The 18,691-nt window shown below is 43.0% G+C and overlaps 3 protein-coding genes across 10 annotated transcripts in view; 2 read left to right on the forward strand and 1 right to left on the reverse strand.

Annotated features, from left to right (window-relative positions):
• LOC124306730 (kin of IRRE-like protein 1) overlaps window positions 1-18,691 on the reverse strand; it is a 139,316-nt gene that overhangs the window by 2,326 nt on the left and 118,299 nt on the right. For 4 of the 7 annotated variants that reach the window (XM_046767681.1, XM_046767677.1, XM_046767683.1 and 1 more), the window contains 4 exons: window positions 6,002-6,195; window positions 3,472-3,706; window positions 2,942-3,069; window positions 348-519 (listed from right to left, as the gene is read on the reverse strand). In XM_046767681.1, the coding sequence (XP_046623637.1) occupies window positions 348-519; window positions 2,942-3,069; window positions 3,472-3,706; window positions 6,002-6,175 (709 nt within the window). In that variant the 5' untranslated portion in view covers window positions 6,176-6,195. Of the gene's footprint in view, window positions 1-347; window positions 520-2,941; window positions 3,070-3,471; window positions 3,707-6,001; window positions 6,196-7,180; window positions 7,424-14,870; window positions 15,294-18,691 lie in introns of those variants that run through there. The other 3 variants (XM_046767680.1, XM_046767678.1, XM_046767676.1) reach the window with 2 other exon arrangements.
• LOC124306740 (uncharacterized) lies at window positions 12,129-12,950 on the forward strand. Of its 2 annotated transcripts, XM_046767694.1 has the most exons (3): window positions 12,129-12,218; window positions 12,314-12,521; window positions 12,666-12,684. In XM_046767694.1, the coding sequence occupies exons 1-3, from the start codon at window positions 12,131-12,133 to the stop codon at window positions 12,667-12,669; spliced, it is 300 nt and encodes a 99-aa protein (XP_046623650.1). In that variant the 5' UTR covers window positions 12,129-12,130; the 3' UTR covers window positions 12,670-12,684. The 2 variants fall into 2 exon arrangements, with proteins under 2 accessions (XP_046623650.1, XP_046623649.1); XM_046767693.1 differs by having other exon boundaries at window positions 12,314-12,950.
• LOC124306734 (CD209 antigen-like protein E) lies at window positions 13,288-14,570 on the forward strand. The gene is made up of 3 exons (XM_046767687.1): window positions 13,288-13,446; window positions 13,542-13,778; window positions 14,223-14,570. The coding sequence occupies exons 1-3, from the start codon at window positions 13,353-13,355 to the stop codon at window positions 14,402-14,404; spliced, it is 513 nt and encodes a 170-aa protein (XP_046623643.1). The 5' UTR covers window positions 13,288-13,352; the 3' UTR covers window positions 14,405-14,570.

Raw genomic sequence — 18,691 nt, forward strand, 5'->3', positions numbered from 1 at the left:
CGACGTCTATCTCTTTTTCCAGCCACGCGGATCTTTCGACGATATTAAGGTATATTATAACTGCGAAGGTGAAACAGTTTCACCGTCCGGCAAATCGTTGGAGAAATTTCAAATTGACTGAAAATTAATTGTTGAATGAAAAGTGCTTCGGATTAGTATCGGTTTTCCACTCTGCATTAATGTACCTGCCCTCGAGGCCACTTTCCGCGATTCGATAACGAGATATATCCGAACGCAGCTTCAATTTGAACGAGCAGTTAACTAATCGGGGGTAAATTTTTTTTTTTTTAAATTGTCAAATCAAACTATCAACAAAAAATGAAACAGCGTTGATAGACCTGGTTTACCGTTCAAAACGTGAACGCGGACACTCGCTTTCTTCGAGTTGCTGGGCCTGCAGCTGTATTCACCGGAATCTTCCTGGTCAGTTGATTTTATCAAAAGTCTCGACGTCGTCACTTCGTTTTCCCTCTCCGTGTAAACGAATTTCCGGCTATTTGGACTGTCGTAGTTCAACACCTGAAGAGAAATAAGTAAAACAAATTTCGATATGTCGTGAGAATTGACAATCGTTCACTCACACCGTATTCTTAACACGAACTGCAATTTTTTTGCTACTCATCCCAACGATTAGTTTCAGAATTGCTCCCGCATTTTCTCCGCATCACAAAACTGGAGTGAAATTATTTCCTCCGTTGATTTGTTGGAATAAATAATTCTGCACGAGCAACAAATGTTAAATGTCAAGGTTAAAGCGATTCATTTCTTTTTGAGCACGTATCATTACATATGTCTCATAAAAAAGAAGATTTAGATTTACTGAATGCTGAATTATTCTTATTTGCAAGAAATTCGTTGCGAAAAACTGTCCTCAATTTCCTGATTCTTCCAGACCACAAAACTTCGGATTTTCCACATTTTACCCCGACCCTGGAACGTGCCTCGCACAGTTATCGTCTGTAATATCCGTATGCAATTCGATACTCATGCCTGCTTGACAGAGGAACGTGTTCTAGCGTTTCTCTAACCGTGACCGAGTGAAACTGCAATCAATTTTATCCGTTGCACGGAAGAGAACGGGGCGGCAATGCAATACCCAGGAAGTGTTGCTAAAAGAGAAACGGAAGCGCGCGTAGAGAACAATAAGCGTCTGCGATCCATCGCAGTTGTGTGCATTACTTTCATCTTCGCGCACCGATCGTTAAGCCGATCGTTCCTAGACGTGAACAAGCGACACTCTTGTCGAACAAATGTATTATACAAGGCTGAGTTTGAATAGCGTCTATCCTAGAATCAAGTTTCAGCATCATTTGCCACTCGTGAAATCCGATACGAAATATTCGAACCTCCGATAACTCGCGATAAATGTACCGTGTATGCTTGTTCGAAAATGGTTAGAAATTTTTTTTAGAGATCGCATATTGTATTCGCAATATAAATGAATGCAATTTGCGAAACAATTTTGTCGGTGAGCCTCAGACTGAAATTATTTCCTTCGTCTAAGGAAATCTTTACACGATACGACGATGTATTCGCAATTTTCCATCTGTAATTATACGTCGGAATTACAGTGATACGTATACTTGAAAAGAAAGTTTCGAGGGAAAAATAAACTAACAAAGGAATGAAAATAATTACTGCCTCAATGTGTATCGATCGTTTCCTATCTAACGCAAACTGTTGTATCAGAGCTTAGCCGACAGGCTGGTTGAAAATTGAGCACGAGAAATCCGAGATTGAGACCGAGTGGGTTGGAGAGTAAATATTGATCAAAATGATGGGATGAAATTTACGTCCACGATGAAGTTGGATGAAATAAAAAATTTTTATCTATCCTCGCGGAGAGTACGTGTCAGCGGGTTCGTGTGTTGGTGATATATGTATAACATATACCTATATTATAAATGCAAATAAATCTGTATAAAATTTGCCTCGAAAAAAATTAATTCGTAATCATTCTGAAAATTTGTATATTTTGTTCCACGTTACACTTGGAAAATTAATTACACGTCCTAGCTTTTGCGTCACAACCGCGAGGGCAATAAAAATGTTGAACGAAAAAAGATTTCGCACACGTGAAAAAAGAATGTCAAAAAAGACGACATGAAAAAAATTGAAATAAAACCATCCACGACGGTATATTACCATAACCATTAAAACTCAAAGGGTCTCTGATCTTCGCGAAGGTTGTATAAGGTGGATAAGAAAAAATATGGTAGAATCGTAGAGAAAAATGTTGAAATTATTTCTTGCTTGAAACGTGCAGCAAAACTGGTAGCTACATCCGATCTTCCGTATACCGCAAAGATTACATGGTCGGCTCTCAAAGTAATCCAAGACAGAGAATATCTAATGGTAAGCCTCGTCGTGCGTAAAGAAGAGCGAGTGAATAAATGAATGAATGAATGATGAAATAAATACTTCCTTCCAAATCAAGAACAGAACGATAAGGTTTGTCAATATTCGCATATAATACGGATAACCGTGGAGACGTTTTAAAAAATTCGCATAAATATGCGAAAGTTATAATGTTTCAACGAATTATTGATGCGGAATTCCTTTGAGTGGTTCGGACTCGAATTCTCAAGGGACAAACCCGGGATTCTAAGATCCCGGTGAACCTCCGGCAGAAATTGTCACGAATTCCATTACAGGTGCGGGTTATATGCCGGTTGAATATCCGTGTATAGGAAATTCTTGGCAAAGCGACTGCATTGTCGTGAGACGCGTACGTGCCGTTCGCCGGAACAGGAAGACGTTTCGCTCAATCGTATTGCATAGATTGATACAAAGCTGTGGCGTATAGCGTCGCGCTTCGTTGATATATCTACAGGTACGCGAGCTCGACGATGTATTATATGCTCTATGCATCCCCCGAGTAACAGGATTGCATCGCATCACTGATTCACCTCAGTCGTATACCCAAGTATAGTGTATTTACCTTTTGATTGTAATACCAGAAAATGTATTCCAGCGGTTCGGGACTCAACTCGATGACGCAGGTGAGATTCAACGTGCTACCGGCATCGACGTAGAGGTCCGGACCACTCAGTATCCTCGCCATCGGAACTGTAAGGACAGAGAGTCAGAGCTCCGAACGTCGGGTGGGAAACGTTTGGTGAAAAAAATATCATCGATCACTTAGCAAAGTCCCGTAAAGAAGGAGGCGGACAGGGGGCGTGGGCTGGGATGATAAAATTATTTGAAGTGGAGTACATACACGGTTATACACTATACACCCATAAACCATTAACACTTCATAGGCCGGGAAATAACGGCGAGATTGCCTTGCCTTAAGGCTCGTAAAAAGTTGGAAGCTTCACTGAGTTATTTCTCGTGTCAGCCATGTACCGGACTTTCAATGAGAGATTAACACCCACGCTACATCTACGTCATGCGGCGTGAAACTTTTGAATTATTCGAGACGTACAAAGGTAGCTTTATCCGGCGATGAAAAACGTACACTCTCACCTACAACGCTCAGCCGAAAGGCGTGAGAAGTGACCGGTGCAGTTGATAACTGGCACTCGTAGATACCCGAGTCCCTTTCCTGGACCCATTTTATGCAAAGGGTCCATTCTGACCAGGACTTTCCTCCGGATCCGGTCGCCAGCGGCCTGTGCAGCGCCTGGAATCGCTGGTCACTCGTGTAGGTGTAAGTCCCGGTGGTCAGGATGTGGATGTCCCTGTGCCGCACCCAGGAAACCTGGAGCAAGGGGAGCGGAAAACGGGGTAAGAATCAGGCCCGGGTTCATTAGTCATTGGCGCCTGTTGGCGCCTTCGAGCTGCAGTTGTAAATTCTTGAGTAACGATAATTTCCCGAGGTTCTCTTCCCCCCTTCCGCCCCTTGTTCCCGGATAACATTAGGGCTTTGGTAACCTGCCAGGAAACATCTGCCAACGTTTGCTGCACCGATCAGTTGCGCGGGTGTCTCTGACCACTCGCCGTTCCGCGCACGTAATTCGCGATTCCATCGCTATCCCGATGAAAAATCAGCACGCGTGTTTCTGCGTGATAATCAACCGATTTCACATCGTCAATCTCACGTGAATCTGCCTACCGCTACTTTGCTGTTTTCATTTCCGGACGGTATAATTGACTGAAACGACGGTACGATTCGGACAAATATTTTATGTGGCTATCGGGCCTGCGTCTCGGAACTTATAATTCGCGAGATTCGTGAAAAATTGGCAAGCGTTGTTTTGGAATTTTGATCGCTATTATTCATATATATATGTATGTGTTGTAAATTTTTGTTTGTTTTTGGACTCCGAAAGGACATTTATCAACGCATTTCGCGGCGAGAATTTTTCGTCCGCTATATGTATGCTCCAGGTAACCGAGACCTTACAGACTCCACTTATTTTCGTTATATCTCATGCTTGTACGACGGCTGTGTAGTCTGGACGATACATTGGAAAGAATGTCTCACTAGATCGCGATGCGATAAGTGTGAAAAATAGAGCGAGATTCTTGCCCCTTGACACGCGAATTTGTTACATCTGTTTCGTTCTCTATATCTGATCTTCGGGAGATTGAGGGAATACCCGAATTTCGAGAATCTGTCTTGTTTAGGTTTTTCTTGTAGTAAAAAACTTTTCTAAATCCTGAAGAATCGCGAAATAAAATTCGTCACTCGACGGTAATTCGAAAGTAGCGAGTTTTTAAATATCACGATTAAAACCCGTGTAGTTGGAGATATTCGCAAGCACAGTACTCAGACACCTATATAGATTAATATACCGCCACTTGGAGATTACGGACCGAAGGAAAGTTCTCTTAAATATCGCGTTATGATCTTGAAACTTTTTGGAAATAAAAATGAGGTGGTAAGCGGCTGCAAAGCTCGACTTAATTGAATTATTTATACGAAAAACGTTACGGCCGAGAAAAGATATAATATTAAACGAATTATATACGTACATAGTATTTGAAACGGAGATAATATTCGTCGGTCAGAAAGTTCGTATCTCACGATATTCGTAACGTAAGCCTGAATAATAATAAATATATTTCCCATCACAATTCGCCGTAGAGTCGATACGTCGTGACTAAAATTTTCCGACCTCCCGATCCGAGCCCCGCGTTTACGTATATAGTTTGAAAAAGTGAATAGAGTAAAAATATTCGTGCGGTTGGCGTTGCAGAGGGGTGCATTACCGTTCTGGCCGAAGTCCAACTTTGGTCCGAACACGGAATCTCCGATAGTAGATAAGGGAACGGCCCGAGGGTGAATTCAGACGGCACACCCCTTAGATAAACACACATGCATGGGCAATGGGGATTGGGAAGCGAGAGCGAGAGGCGGGCAAAGCTTCCCGCCAGATTTACTAGTGGAGGAAATTTCACTATCGCGATTCCCACGTTTCATCCCAACGTATCTCTTCTCCGAGTGCGGTATACCTGTATGCACTTGGTAGGTAGGTATACATAAGGCACAGGCACAAACATGTAGCTAACCAATGTGAAAACCTCGGCAAACTTTTCAATTCAGACCGGTACCGTAATCCCTTCGTCAGTTTTGGGCAGCCGCTCTCACTCTCTCTCTCTCTTTCTCCCTTTCTTTCTCTCAGACAAACCAACCGATCCCCCTCGTCGGAAGACATTTCACTGACTTTAATTAGTCAAGGTGAAACGAGCCTAGAATTTCAAGGAACGGCCCATATCCGACTTAAGAATCTAATTTCTTATTCTCCTTTTTACCCTCTTCGCGTTCAATGTCGAAACTTTAAATCGTTTGCTCTTTCGTGAAATTCAATCCTGGATCATTTACCGTTTCACCTTTTTCGCATATCCCTCCCCCCCCCCTTCCCCGGCCAAAAAAAAAAACAGAAAAAGAGGATAATGGATATCCACATATCTAAACTTAAGTCACATGGTTCAAGAAAAGTGTATCTGAAGAATTGTTATTTCAAGAAGAATGACTTAAAACTTTGCGTAACTCAAGAAATAAATAGCCATGAAAAAATACTCTAGCACTCTTGATGAGAATTACACTGACCGTTCTGTTGCCCAGGTTTTTTATCCGACAGGTGAGATAGGCGGTTTGGCCAGCGAGGCTGGTAACGTTGGTGACGACGTCTAGGTCGAATTCGGGCTCGAAGCTCCTCTCCGGGTTCTTTCGAAAATCGTTCGACGACGACAAATGTTGTTCTCCGCCGCGTATCACGGTCATCGTGTCTGCGCAGAGGCAACCTGAAATATCGTACAATCTTTGTCCTCCGCGACCCAAGCCCGGCTTATCCCAAAACACAAGAAAGGAATTCAGTGCACGACCGGAACGGCGCGGGCAAGCTTATTTCCGCTGGTCACTGTACTTTAATAACGAATTGATGCCCGCGTGTCCCTGCGGCTATAGGCGGCGCGGCGGTAAATTTTGTCGTACCGTAAGCCGCCTGCGTAAAAACACGCACAATTCGCAAACTGAGTGCTTCTCGAAATTAGTATAATCGAATAATTTCTATTGTTATTTTAAAGCTGGCAGGTATGCTAGAATATTTCTCTGAATGAACACAATTAACCTTATCGCACGTGAAAATTTTTGAAACCTCCCTGACCTTCAACCCTTGAAACATTTCACGCAATATCCTGTCGCCGAAACGTGTTGCCATAAAAAATACAATAAACATACGTTTCAACCACCGTAAGTTGAAATTGCGATTTTTCCACACCGTGAGAGTAGGGAATAAAATAAAATAAAATGAAATGAAATGAAAATCAAAATTGCGTAATGTTGCGTTTGGGGTTAAAACGACCGGCAAATCGTCGAGCCCGACTTTTTTGCCGGTGTACCTACATATACCTATACGTTATACACGGACGATTGTAAGAATAAGGCGAAGTGTACGGAGCATCACGAAGAACCTGAGAGAACGATTATACGACACGTGCCAGCCTATCGACGAAAATTATCATATTGTGAAAATCTGATATACATATACACAATATGGAACCATGCATAGAATATGCAATCGAAAACAGACAAGGATCTTGCGATAGAATTTGATGGAACGCAACAGCTGAAATACGTTGTAATGATTTTACTAAAGAAAATCTGCACAGTAAGCTGACCTCGACGTGTTTCACGTACGTTTGCCGACAGAAAAAATTTTAATACCACGCGGTTAGCGGCAGAGCTTTTTACGAAGAGCTTGACGGAACGTTTACAGGATCGAATTACCTCGTCCGAAGTCAAGTTGGGGAACTGTCCCGGAAAAGTAGATTGAAACCCCGATACTTGTGTGAATAACAAATGACCGGCATTTCCTTTTAATTAATCGCAAACTTCTAAGATACATCATTGTAATCTTCACACGATTCACTGCCCAAAACCTACGTATAGAAGTTCGTTTATCTCTTGGGTTCTATTTTTGCACGACTACCGCCGCAATTCGGTTCACAACGTCGTCGAATCAGCCTACCTAAAACAACGAAGATTTGTTCATTTTTTCTTGCGAATGCATACGTTATGATAATGAATCGGAAACTGCGATAAGCGTGGATAACACCGGCGTGTCTGATTGCCTGCAGGGGTAGGCAAAAGGACGAGCGGAGTTCCGAAGGTTCGAGCTCCGGTTCGATCCAAATTCGGCTGGGTTAAGTAGGGCGGGGAAGACCTCGGGGGGCACTTGAGCCACTTGACGCGTTTCCCGATTGGTTAACATCGGGTGTTTCCCTTGAAGCGAATTTTCCGGCGGGATAGGCGAACGCGGGGGGCGGCGGTTAGACTGTTTTGCTTGCGGAGATCCCGCCGACTGGATTCGACACGGGTACAACGTGTATAAGCAGTCGGGAGTTCGGGGGTTCTGGGAGCTTAAATTACCCCCAGGGAGGCTTCGCCATTTTCACACTGTAAAGAGGAGGAAGTGAATGTACGTGGGAATCCATGCCGAGATTCCCCAGAGCCATTCCGAAAGAGGAGGAAGAAGAACATGTCTATGAAGAAAGCTCCTCGCGAAGTGAAAATTTTCATTCGGGTAGATGCGCGAATCGCTCGAGAATCAGGCGAAAGATTTGAAAATCGCTACGCATTATTGTTCACTTGTATATCACAACATGTCCGACTTGAATATATTACAAATTGTTTAAGGTAATCAGGAGACTTCAAGGGATAAGCTTATACAGACAATCCGACTTTGGTAGGGGCGAAGAAAGAGTTGAAATACGAGGTGATTAGTCGAGGACATAGAGTCGCGGTCCCGGTGCTGAGGCAAAAAAACCGCGGCCGCGGTTACAACGCACATTTCTCCGACAGAAGGACCGGCAAAAGTTCGCTTCAAAGCTGTCGCAAGTCACCCTGATAAGCCAAACTTTCTTGATTTTCGCTATTGTCTATCTGCTGCCGCAAGTTAAGCTCTTCGCCGTCCCCGCACTCCACACCCTTCCATCCACTCCCGATTCCACAACCGTAACGCGCCAGTTTCGGGGACGATTTTTTTCCTCTTCTCCTTAAACTAATTACACTCGTCTCGGAGATTCTTGTTGGATTAAATCCAACGCAGAATCGAGCCAAAGCGGCGACGGCCAAGGACTAGAAAGGTCGAAGAAGGGATGTATAGACACATACGTGCGTGTACGTATGTCCGTTGGAATTCCACCGGCAAATTGGACACCAGATGGAATTACTACTCTTTCAGGTCTGTGTTTATACGGCTCGGGAAAACTTTCATTTACACCGAAGCTGCGGGAAAGCGAAGGGATGTAAGAGCGATACTTTGGTAACTCGGCTTACCGGGGGATTTTTTAGTTCCTTCTTCGTATTCTCATTCATTTTTTATACGAAAAGCATGAACTGTGGTTTCGATAGCCGTTACTTAAAGGCCGTTATTGGACCGGGGACCGCACAGGGTGCAAAAATAGAGCCGCGGATGTTGGCGAGGGAACGAACTTTTCCTCACTTTCTTTGAAAAGTAAAGACGCGGAGTGCCTTTATGCCGAAACTTGCAAGTTTAAACTTTGAAAAAGTTGAAAACCTTGGGTTAAAATCTCTTATACGTAGATAGGTAACCGAGATATACAACGATGATGTTATCTCACAGTTCACACTCCGATAGCCTTATTTTCGTTGTACCCGTTGCGAATACGTGAAACTTGCTATTTCACGTAATAGTCAATCATCCCACAGAAACGCGAGGGATGATACAAAGAACTCGTTTCATGCGAGCTCGTGTACGCGTCAGAGTTTTTCTCTTTTGTAGCAGACGAAAAATAAATAAGAAGAAGAAGCGGAATAAAAGACGGGGGGAAAAAAAAATTAACGGAACGTGTAACGGTAATCCCATTCAGGTCTTTGTTCAGAGGTTAGCATATGAGCATGTAAGCACACTTCATGCGTCCATGATACGCAAGTGAGCATGTGCGAACTGACAAAGCGCTCACTTAACGTATTTCTAGCAAGTTTTTGAGCTGGAAAAGCTCTGAATTAGTCGACTTCTAGCGTCGAATAGCTGGCTCACCAACTCCGGCTTCTCTATCCTCCTTACAATCCCCTTTGACTGGCGTTCGCCAAAAGCGAAAAAGGAGAAGAGAAACTTGATTCATCCGCCTACGTATACATGCCCTGCACCCCGACGCTTCTCCTCGGTTTAAACCCGCGCTATTACTCTAGCTTCAAAAATTTGGTTATAGGCACGTAGCTGTAACGGTTGAAGTAAAGTTCATTTGTTATAGTAGGTACCTAGAAAAATTCTGTAACACAGGTATCGTTGAAGAGGTGTTCGAATATTGTTGGAATGATGAAAAACGAGGTACGCGTAACCATTTTGCGCTATTGTCGATCCTTTTTTGCTAATTGCAACGCAAAATCAGTTTGTGAGGTTTACTCTACTTGTTTAGTTAAACAAGGCTTTAACGTCAATTTATTCTTGCACAAGCATTACATTTTCGCAACAGTTACAAGAAAATATAGTAACAGTGATCGCAATGAGAAAGAATAGTAACGGATAATAGACTTTCCGGTAACAGCTAGAAAACTAATTTTCATTTTCTACCTGGAACTATATTTTTCGATTGTGGTAAAAAATGAAAATAGTTAAGGACCGAGCGGTAACCGGAACTAAAAATTTCTCTCAATGCATTTATTTCTACCCTCGATTTTTTTTCGACATTAAACTGTGGGGCCATAATTAGCCAAGCGTTTTAACGGATAATGAGAATCTCGAAGCTCGCACTGCTCCGAACGTTCCGACATTCCAGTCACGTAACTTGACACCGTGGACCAGCCTCGCTGTTGACAGCCCTCCAACGCACAATGGGCCAATCAACGTCGCGTTAATCCCCAAGGTAGCTTGATATATAAATTTAATCTTGGTTGACAACAGATCGATTCTGGATCGGTTGCCGGTTACGTGAGACTCTGCATTGAACGGCGAATGGACACCGAGGAAAGGACCCGGTGGTTGGACACGCGAGCGAAGATTGAAACGTGGAAAATCACGTTAATGAATAATTCATCTCTCTAGTGGCTCTGGGGCTAATCTGGATTCATAGTGATAGCCAACATTTGTTACCGCACCGGTCTCTAGTTGAACTGCTGGACTTGCTTCTTAGTTGTAATTGAGTACCGGTGTAAATTGGATTCATCCAGCTTGTGAAACCGTTTTAGAATTACACGTGAACGAGATTTCAAGTCACATGTCTCGAGCGTACAAGTGATATTTCGATTAATTTGTCAGACACATCTCAAGTCGGAAGTGTCTCGCTCAATTTCCCCTCACGTTTTTCCCGTGTTCTTAGTGATCGGTTTGAATTTCATACGAAGAATGAAAATGCTGCGCAACAAAGGTTCGTACATTTAGCCGAGTGTTCCGTCGATTGTGATTTATGTCCAATCGTAAAGCGTGAAGTACATTTCGCATCCGCTGCAAACCCATATCCATTACTCAATCGTCCATGTCTAAAGGAATAGAATGGAAAGAAAGGAATTTCACGTGTATTCAATGGGAGAAAAAATGTTCAAAATACGAAAACAAACGATGCACGTTTTACCTTTATATGTTACGCGTAATATCCAGCTTTCAAATGTACAATTTATACCAAATTCCCTTTTTCTTCTTGCTATAATAATTTATTTCAGTGAGTATCCAACACTCGGCCAATAACTCGTATGTAAAAAAAAAAAAATACAGAGATTTCAGAGAAGTTTGACCACTCTCTGACGTCACAAAGCAATACATTTCTTTTAACTCTGGTTCAGTCGCTACAAAACCAACGATCATTACGCGTAGTGATAAGATTCACATTATACAATTGCGTGAGGAATACACGCACATTTTGGAGTAATAGCATAGATTATTTCAGTTTATATAACCTTTGTCGAAATTACAGACAAGCCAAACAGGATAAAAATACTAATTATCATGTTATGCGAACTATGAGGAAAAAATACAGACCATTAGGAGAAAAAGAATATCGGACTGTTGCATCACTTATCGTTAGTTACAAGAAACGATAATCACTGTGAAAGTGATCTCGTACAGAATACTCCGAACATCCAGAACGGCATTCAAGATATTCCAACAAGAAGAAAACTGCCGAAGACATTTACTCGCTTGGTTACAAATAACTATATTGGTACGAAAGAAAGGTTAGTTTACATGAAGTCTCCATGCAGGTAATAGTGTCTTGTTAGCGTGTTCGATGATTACAACTTCGTCGAGAGAGCCATCTTAGACACGTCTTTCTTCGCACGGTAATCAACAGGAGACTTCTCATTATTGTGAGCCGTCAACAAAGTCAGGAGAGAATGACCCTTCACCAAAGAGCACACACTCAGATTACGCGAATACTCAATGCAGCGATTGCATCGCAACATTAGCAAGTATGGGAATAGTAATGTACTGCATCAAAGTGGGAATTCCAGGAATAATCACGACGATAAAAATATTCGTGGAACTGGGTCATGTTTCATTACGATAAAAATTATTGACCTGAAAACAATATTAACTTTATTTTTTCCAAGTGAGATTCCATGAATGTATCCTCGATATGCATGTGCACGAAGAAATCACGCGGGTTGTCTTATCACGTGAGCGTCTTGGTTTACTGCAAAGTGAAGTAGAACTGCTACGTGCAACTAGTTTTACTCCAAGGAGATTATAGCTTCGTTTCGAAAATGTCCGTAACACTGAGAATGCTATTTTTGCAGCTAGTCTGCATTTTGATTGTTTCGGTGACGTCGAATTATCAGGGACCGTATCATTCCTCGTCGGTCACAACGAGTACGTAGAAACAAATTCAGTAGACTGAAAATATTTTAAATTGAAACAGGAAAAGACTCTGGGGATAAAAATTATAACTTCACATCTAATTTCAGCCATTAATTTACCGGCGGGCTATGTTCACTATCCGACCGTAAGTTCAGCCTACAAAATACATCAGGATGAACTCAGTTGGAGTAACGCAAAGGATGCTTGCATTGCCGAGGGAGGTCGCCTCGCCGTGATTGACACGCATGAAAAAGTTGGATTGGTAAATGGGATCAGGGATCCAAGCTCCAATGTGTGGGGAGGTATTGAGAAAAAGTATGACGACTGGGTTACTGCCGACACACGTATCATACCGTACATCTGAATATAGTTTTGCAATAAATTTTCACGATGAGAAGTTGAAGTAGAGAGAGCGACTAACGAACGTGGAGAAAAAATTAACTGATGCGTGTTATTCAATTAATTAGAAGCACGTCTGTTGGATCTACCGTGGGGACCGAATCAGCCTGAGGGCTTCGGAGATTGTGTTGCCACGAAGAAAAGTGGCACAGGACTGAAAAACAGGATGTGTTTCTGACCGGAACCCTACGTTTACAAAATTCCTACAGCAACAGAAGTGCCGCAGAATAATCAGTATCAGCAACGATTAAAAAATGGATTCCCTAGCTATCGACTAAGAGAACAGCGATAACTGGCGAGCTTTCCGGCCTTGCCAACGAATAGATATAGTTCTTCAATCATTGTGTAATTTATGTAATTGTTGATAAATAATACAATAGATATTTCAAATAAAATCAAGCTGCTAAATTCACGAACTTGTGCCACGTGTATCCTCGTATCATTCTCGAGACGAGCTCTTGACCTTTGAAACATGGATGTATGAAAGATGTATGACGGCACAGTGGTCGAGATTATCTCTCGAGTGGAACATTGAATCGAGAACCAATGGTGAATGAGAACGAAAATTCTAGTAACTTTGTGTCGAGCGAGCCGAATCTGGCTCTTATCTGATCATATATTCTTAGTAAAGTTCACAAAGGTTATCTCTCTCGTCTTAGTTCGTATAAAGAGCACTACTGTATTATTGAACGCATTCAGTAGGTTGAGACCAGTGATTGGTAATCAAGTCTTGACAAATTTCATACCATGTTCAAATGGCTCTTTATTTTCCATCTAACCTGTCTGTCGGTCGTTTCGGTAATTTCCCACCACGCCGGATCTTCCGACGGATTCGCAAGGGGTGAGCATAACAAACCATTACCGACAGTATATTCCCACCCCTCTTGTCTTTGCATTCTTCCGGATTCGAGGATTATAAATTAACTTTGTTTCCAGTCTCGAATCTCCCGTCTGGATACATTAACTACCCGAGCTTAGGGGTAGCCTTCAAAGTTCATCGCGAACGACGCAACTGGTCGAGTGCAAAATTGGTGTGCAAAAACGAGGGGGGTCGTTTGGCCGTCATCGACACCCACGAAAAGATAGGATACATAAAATCGCACAAGCCAAAGTTCTCCGAGGTCTGGGTCGGTCTGAGCAGAGAAGACGTGCACTGGATTGCAACGGAGAACCGTAATTTCAATTCTACGTAATTGAGTCCGTCTCCTTTTGTCGGACTGCGGAGTCGCATGGCCGGGAGAAAGCTCTCCAGTTTGTTGGATTTGCAGTGCTTATTTACGATGCAAATGACAGAGAGTGTGGCTGATTCAACTATTTCGCAGACTAATCGAGCTTCACTGAATGCAACTTAAATGGAGCGAATAGCTAAATCCCACCGCGGATGCCGCGTCAGCTTTAATGCGATGCAATCCAATATCGCACGCTTCTATGAACGAACACAGCGCACGTTGTGTGTATACTTATAGACAAACACACCGGACTGAAACCATAATTGCACGCGCAAATCCAGCCAATGATTTTTCCCGGCGATGCTGACGCGGAGTGAAATTTATTACACCATAACTACTGGTCTCTAATTTTGAGTAATGGATTCTGTTTCACTGATCAACCATCCAGCGGAATCGCGACACACGCGTTTACCTTGGGAATCGAATGGTCCGGATTCCTTCGGAAATTGTGCAGCTGTAAACGTTAGAGGTGACGGACTGTGTAATAAGGTTTGTATATGGCGAAAGGCGTTCGCCTGCGAAATACCTACTGCCACAGCCGTGCCGTATCACGTACCAAACACGGTCTAGACTCCGGACCAATAGAGGAAGCCGGAATCTCGGAGGGAACTGTATCTCTTTGCGATGGAAGGCAGCGAGCAAAAGAAGAGGGAAGAAGAATATCGAATCGGTAAAACTGTGCTCGACTTTTTGTAATTCAATGAGCGGAAAATAAAGACCTACCATCTAACCGAAATGTGTATGAATTGCTTTGGTGTCTTTCGCGTAGTCCGTCGTTTTTGACACCGCTCTTTACATTTCTATATTAAGATTATTCTTTCAACGTGCAGATTATTCCTACCAACCTTAGTCAAAAAGTTATATCTACGGATCCTCCGATTGAGCTGCGTACCAAATAAAGATGCGATGTCACATTACCGAGTCCATTGAATACTGTCGACTGTTGAGCGATGGCCGAGAGATGGTTGGGGAGATGAAAAGGCCGGCAAAGATAATGGCGCGGGATCTATACATTGTATTAAATACATATATATACCAACTAAGTCCGTATTTTTTAAGTCTTGGTGCGATTATCTCTCAAGCTGCAGAGTGTGGGTGGAGCCAGGGTCAAGAGGGTTATAGATTTCACAAAAGCTTTAGGTCCAAAAGCTCGGACTTTTCTGCGAGCTTCCCAGAGTTTTAAGGGTTTACGAGCCCCACTGGGCATTTCGAGTTTCCACGTGAACGCTTTGAGAGCACCTCCTCACCCCGTACTCTTCTCGGCCCAGAACCAGTACCAACCGACTGATATACTTATACGCGCATCATCTGGATGCTGGGATGGAAGGAGGATGGCGGCTTTTGTCGGTAGTATCTTCGCCGCGCAGGACCACACAATCGCAAAAGCCAGCCACATTTCTTCATTCAGGATTCATTTTCTCCCGGTATTATTCGCTCCATTATTACATCCTCCACCGCACTGGAACAAGTATCGATTTGTTTTGTTTTTTTTTTTTTCATTTTCGGCAAAAGGAATACGCCTTGTCAAAATGTCTGCAGGTATGTGCAAGAACCGAATTAGAAATCCCTGCACATATCACTGCAGGATCGATCAACCGGTGAATCGAGACACGTACAACTGTAAGATACGAAGATGAAATCAGATTTTCGAGCCGGTGAACTTCGGGGAATTATCCATTTGGGTCTTCGGGTTCGTGCGAGTCAGGGGTTGTTCCGGAAATGAAGCGAGTCGCGGTCCCCTTCAGTGGCGGTAAATCATACGTTCGAGATACTCTCGGGTAGGGTATATAGGCACTTCCGGTTATACCGAGTGGAAGATTCCGTCCGATCTCCACGGGCGTGGGAGAGTGATAGACAGATAATGACGCAGAAACGGACAGGGTGGAGGGACGTGGCCGTTGTTACGCACCTAGTCTGCAAGTCGTCAAGGTCGCGCAGGGTAAACAGGCAAAAGAGACGTGCAGGGCCGCGGATTCTGGCGCAGAATCGGTGGCGGCGGGTGGCAGATAGGCGGGTATGTTGCGTTCGAAAAGTGCTTTCCATTAGCAGCAGAGCACTGAGCACAAAAGCCACCAACGGCGAGGGTGAATACAGAAGAACCGACAGACAATGGAGGTCGTGTTGGGCTGTTGGTCTGCCCGGCAGCAGCCTGGTTGCCTACATAGCTACTCAAAATAATATCGCGGTTGCCTCATCAATCATAACCCCGGGGTGATGAAAAGCCGCCGTTATAATACTTTGTGAATGGTAGAATCCACGGCACTAAACTTATAAAGTATTATATATGCAACGTTTAAGCCGGGGGTTCCTCGTTGTCTCATCCGTAACCGTATATATATACGCAACGTTCTTACTTAATACGTGCTTGCTTGTGCACTTTATTTACACTTAATTTTCACTTCGGCTGCAGTTAATAACAATTTTTCCCTCACAGTCACCGGATACGGAAGCTATCCGCGAGTCGTTACATATTCGCGGTATCATCTTGCGCATGGGGGGCGAAAGCTCGTTTCCGTTCGCCTGTCAGATGTTTTGCAAATCATTTATCAAGTCCAAAGCTCTATACCGCGAGCAAAAGTTCCCTCGTTAAAACCCCATGCGAAAACTCGCTGAGCCTTACGCGAGGCTTGCAGTTGGGTAGAAGGAGGGTGCAAAAAACACCTTCCATCTCAGCTCGTATAACATAAAATAATTAACGTGTGTCTGTGTACATACATACATACACAAATATGTATAGTATGTACATATACGATACTAATGTCTGGAACCATGCGGTAGAATCCACTAGCTTGCATGGCGATAAAACATCAAGTGAAGAGCTGCTAATTGGCTTGAAAGCTCTGCTGACAACGATCTTTATTTTCACCCGACTCTCTACTTTTCCTTTGTTCAATTTTAAAAATCGATTCACCGCTCAGCGCGCGGTCACTACCAAGGAAAGCTATTAACCTCATTGTGCCCGCCATCGAACCGGTGCAAGCTCCGGACGCTGACTTTTATGAGGGGAATAAAAATGACCGTACATACCGAAAGGTAAATGTAATACCATACACGGACAGAGTGGCTGCCGAGTGTCGCTAATCGGGTGAATGCGAATGGTCGGTGACTTTGGCGTACACACGAAGCCCTTCGGAAAATGAAAAAAAAGCTCGTTCCAAACATCCTGATAAGATGTATAGCGATACGACGTGTTACCTTCGCCCAGGTGGGGTCATGCTTGGTGAGGATTAGCCAAACTTTATGTTAATTCCAAGATAACGAGGTGGCGTTTAACCCTCGTTAGGTAAATATTATTTTGGCCGTTTAATTTCAGTCATTATATAGTTCGTTTCAACCTGCACGCGTTACGTTCACCTTCGTAACGCCCTCTCTTCTTCACAATGCTCGGCAAATACTCACACTCGCCTCGAATCTGGCTTTTATCGCATTGTCAGTGCCCGTGTCGCTGTTTTCACCAAGGTATAATTCGCAATCACAGACATGAGGGGCCTTTTATCGTCCGACAGCCTTGAAGGTGACTCGGTGCACAGTCAGCGGTGAAGAGGGTGAGATTTTCGCGGAAATAGGATCGCTCGAGTCTTGGCTTTGTGTCGGTACGTAATTGGCTTTGGTTTGATTTGATTTGATTTGATTACAATTTGTATATATCTACACCGTAATGCGTTCACTTATGCGTTATTCCCGTGCATATATTGAGATATCACATCATTACTGGGGTCAATTCATCGCCCCGTCAAAAATAATTTCACATCAAACCAGCAGCCAATCGCAATTTGTTTATGCACAGAGTCCAATCTGCGTATCGATTCGCCGACTCAACTGTAATGTTATGTATGGAGTGGAACAACTTATTGTCAGTCTCTATTTTCGCGGGCGAACCAATTGGGAACTCGGTCATGTTAGATTATAGAATTGACCAAACCTAAAGACCTTATTCAATGGAAGAAAAAATGTTCCAAACACGAAAATAAACGATGTATGTTTGAGCTTGATATCTTCCGCATAATATTCACCTTTCAAACGTACAATTTATATCAAACTCCCTTTTTCTTCTTGCTACAATAATTTACCCATTAGTGGAATCACGTTGTTTTCAATGAGTGTCTACGCGTAGTGATGAAATTCATATTATACAACTGCGTGAGGAATACACGCACAGTTTTGGTGACATAGCATAGATTCTCTCACTTTATACAGTTTACGTCGAAATTACAGAAAGACCAAACAAGATACAAATACTAATTATCATGTTCTGCGAACTGTGAGGAAAAAATAAAGACCGTTCGAAGAAAAAGATTAGACTGTTGCATTACTTATTGTTAGTTATGAGAAACGATAATCACTATGAAAGTGACCTCGTACAGAACACTCCGAACATCCAGAATGGCATTGAAGAAATTCCGGCAAGAAGAAAACTCCCCAAGAAATTTACTCGCTTGGTTATAAATAACAATACTGGTATGGAAGAAACGTTAGTTTATATGAACTCATCATGCAGGTAATAGTCTTTTGTTGGCATGTTCGATGATTAAAACTTCGTCGAGAGAGCTGTCTCAGACACGTCTTCTTTGCACGGTTATCAACGGGAAACTTCTCGTTATTGCAAACTGTTAACAAAGTCAAGAGAGACTGATCCTTTACCCACGGGCATGCACTTAGAGTACGCGAATACTCAATGCAGCGATTGCATCGCAACATTAGCATGAACGGGACTAGTAATGAACCGCGCTAAAGTGAGAATTCCAGAAATAATCACGACGACGACGTTTAATTAGGGTGAATATTATCTACCAGAAAACAAGATTAACTTTATTTGTCCCATTGAGATTCCATGTATGTATTGCGACGTTGCAACAC

Source organism: Neodiprion virginianus, chromosome 6 (assembly GCF_021901495.1).
Source record: "Neodiprion virginianus isolate iyNeoVirg1 chromosome 6, iyNeoVirg1.1, whole genome shotgun sequence".
In the NCBI taxonomy this organism is placed as follows: domain Eukaryota; kingdom Metazoa; phylum Arthropoda; class Insecta; order Hymenoptera; family Diprionidae; genus Neodiprion; species Neodiprion virginianus.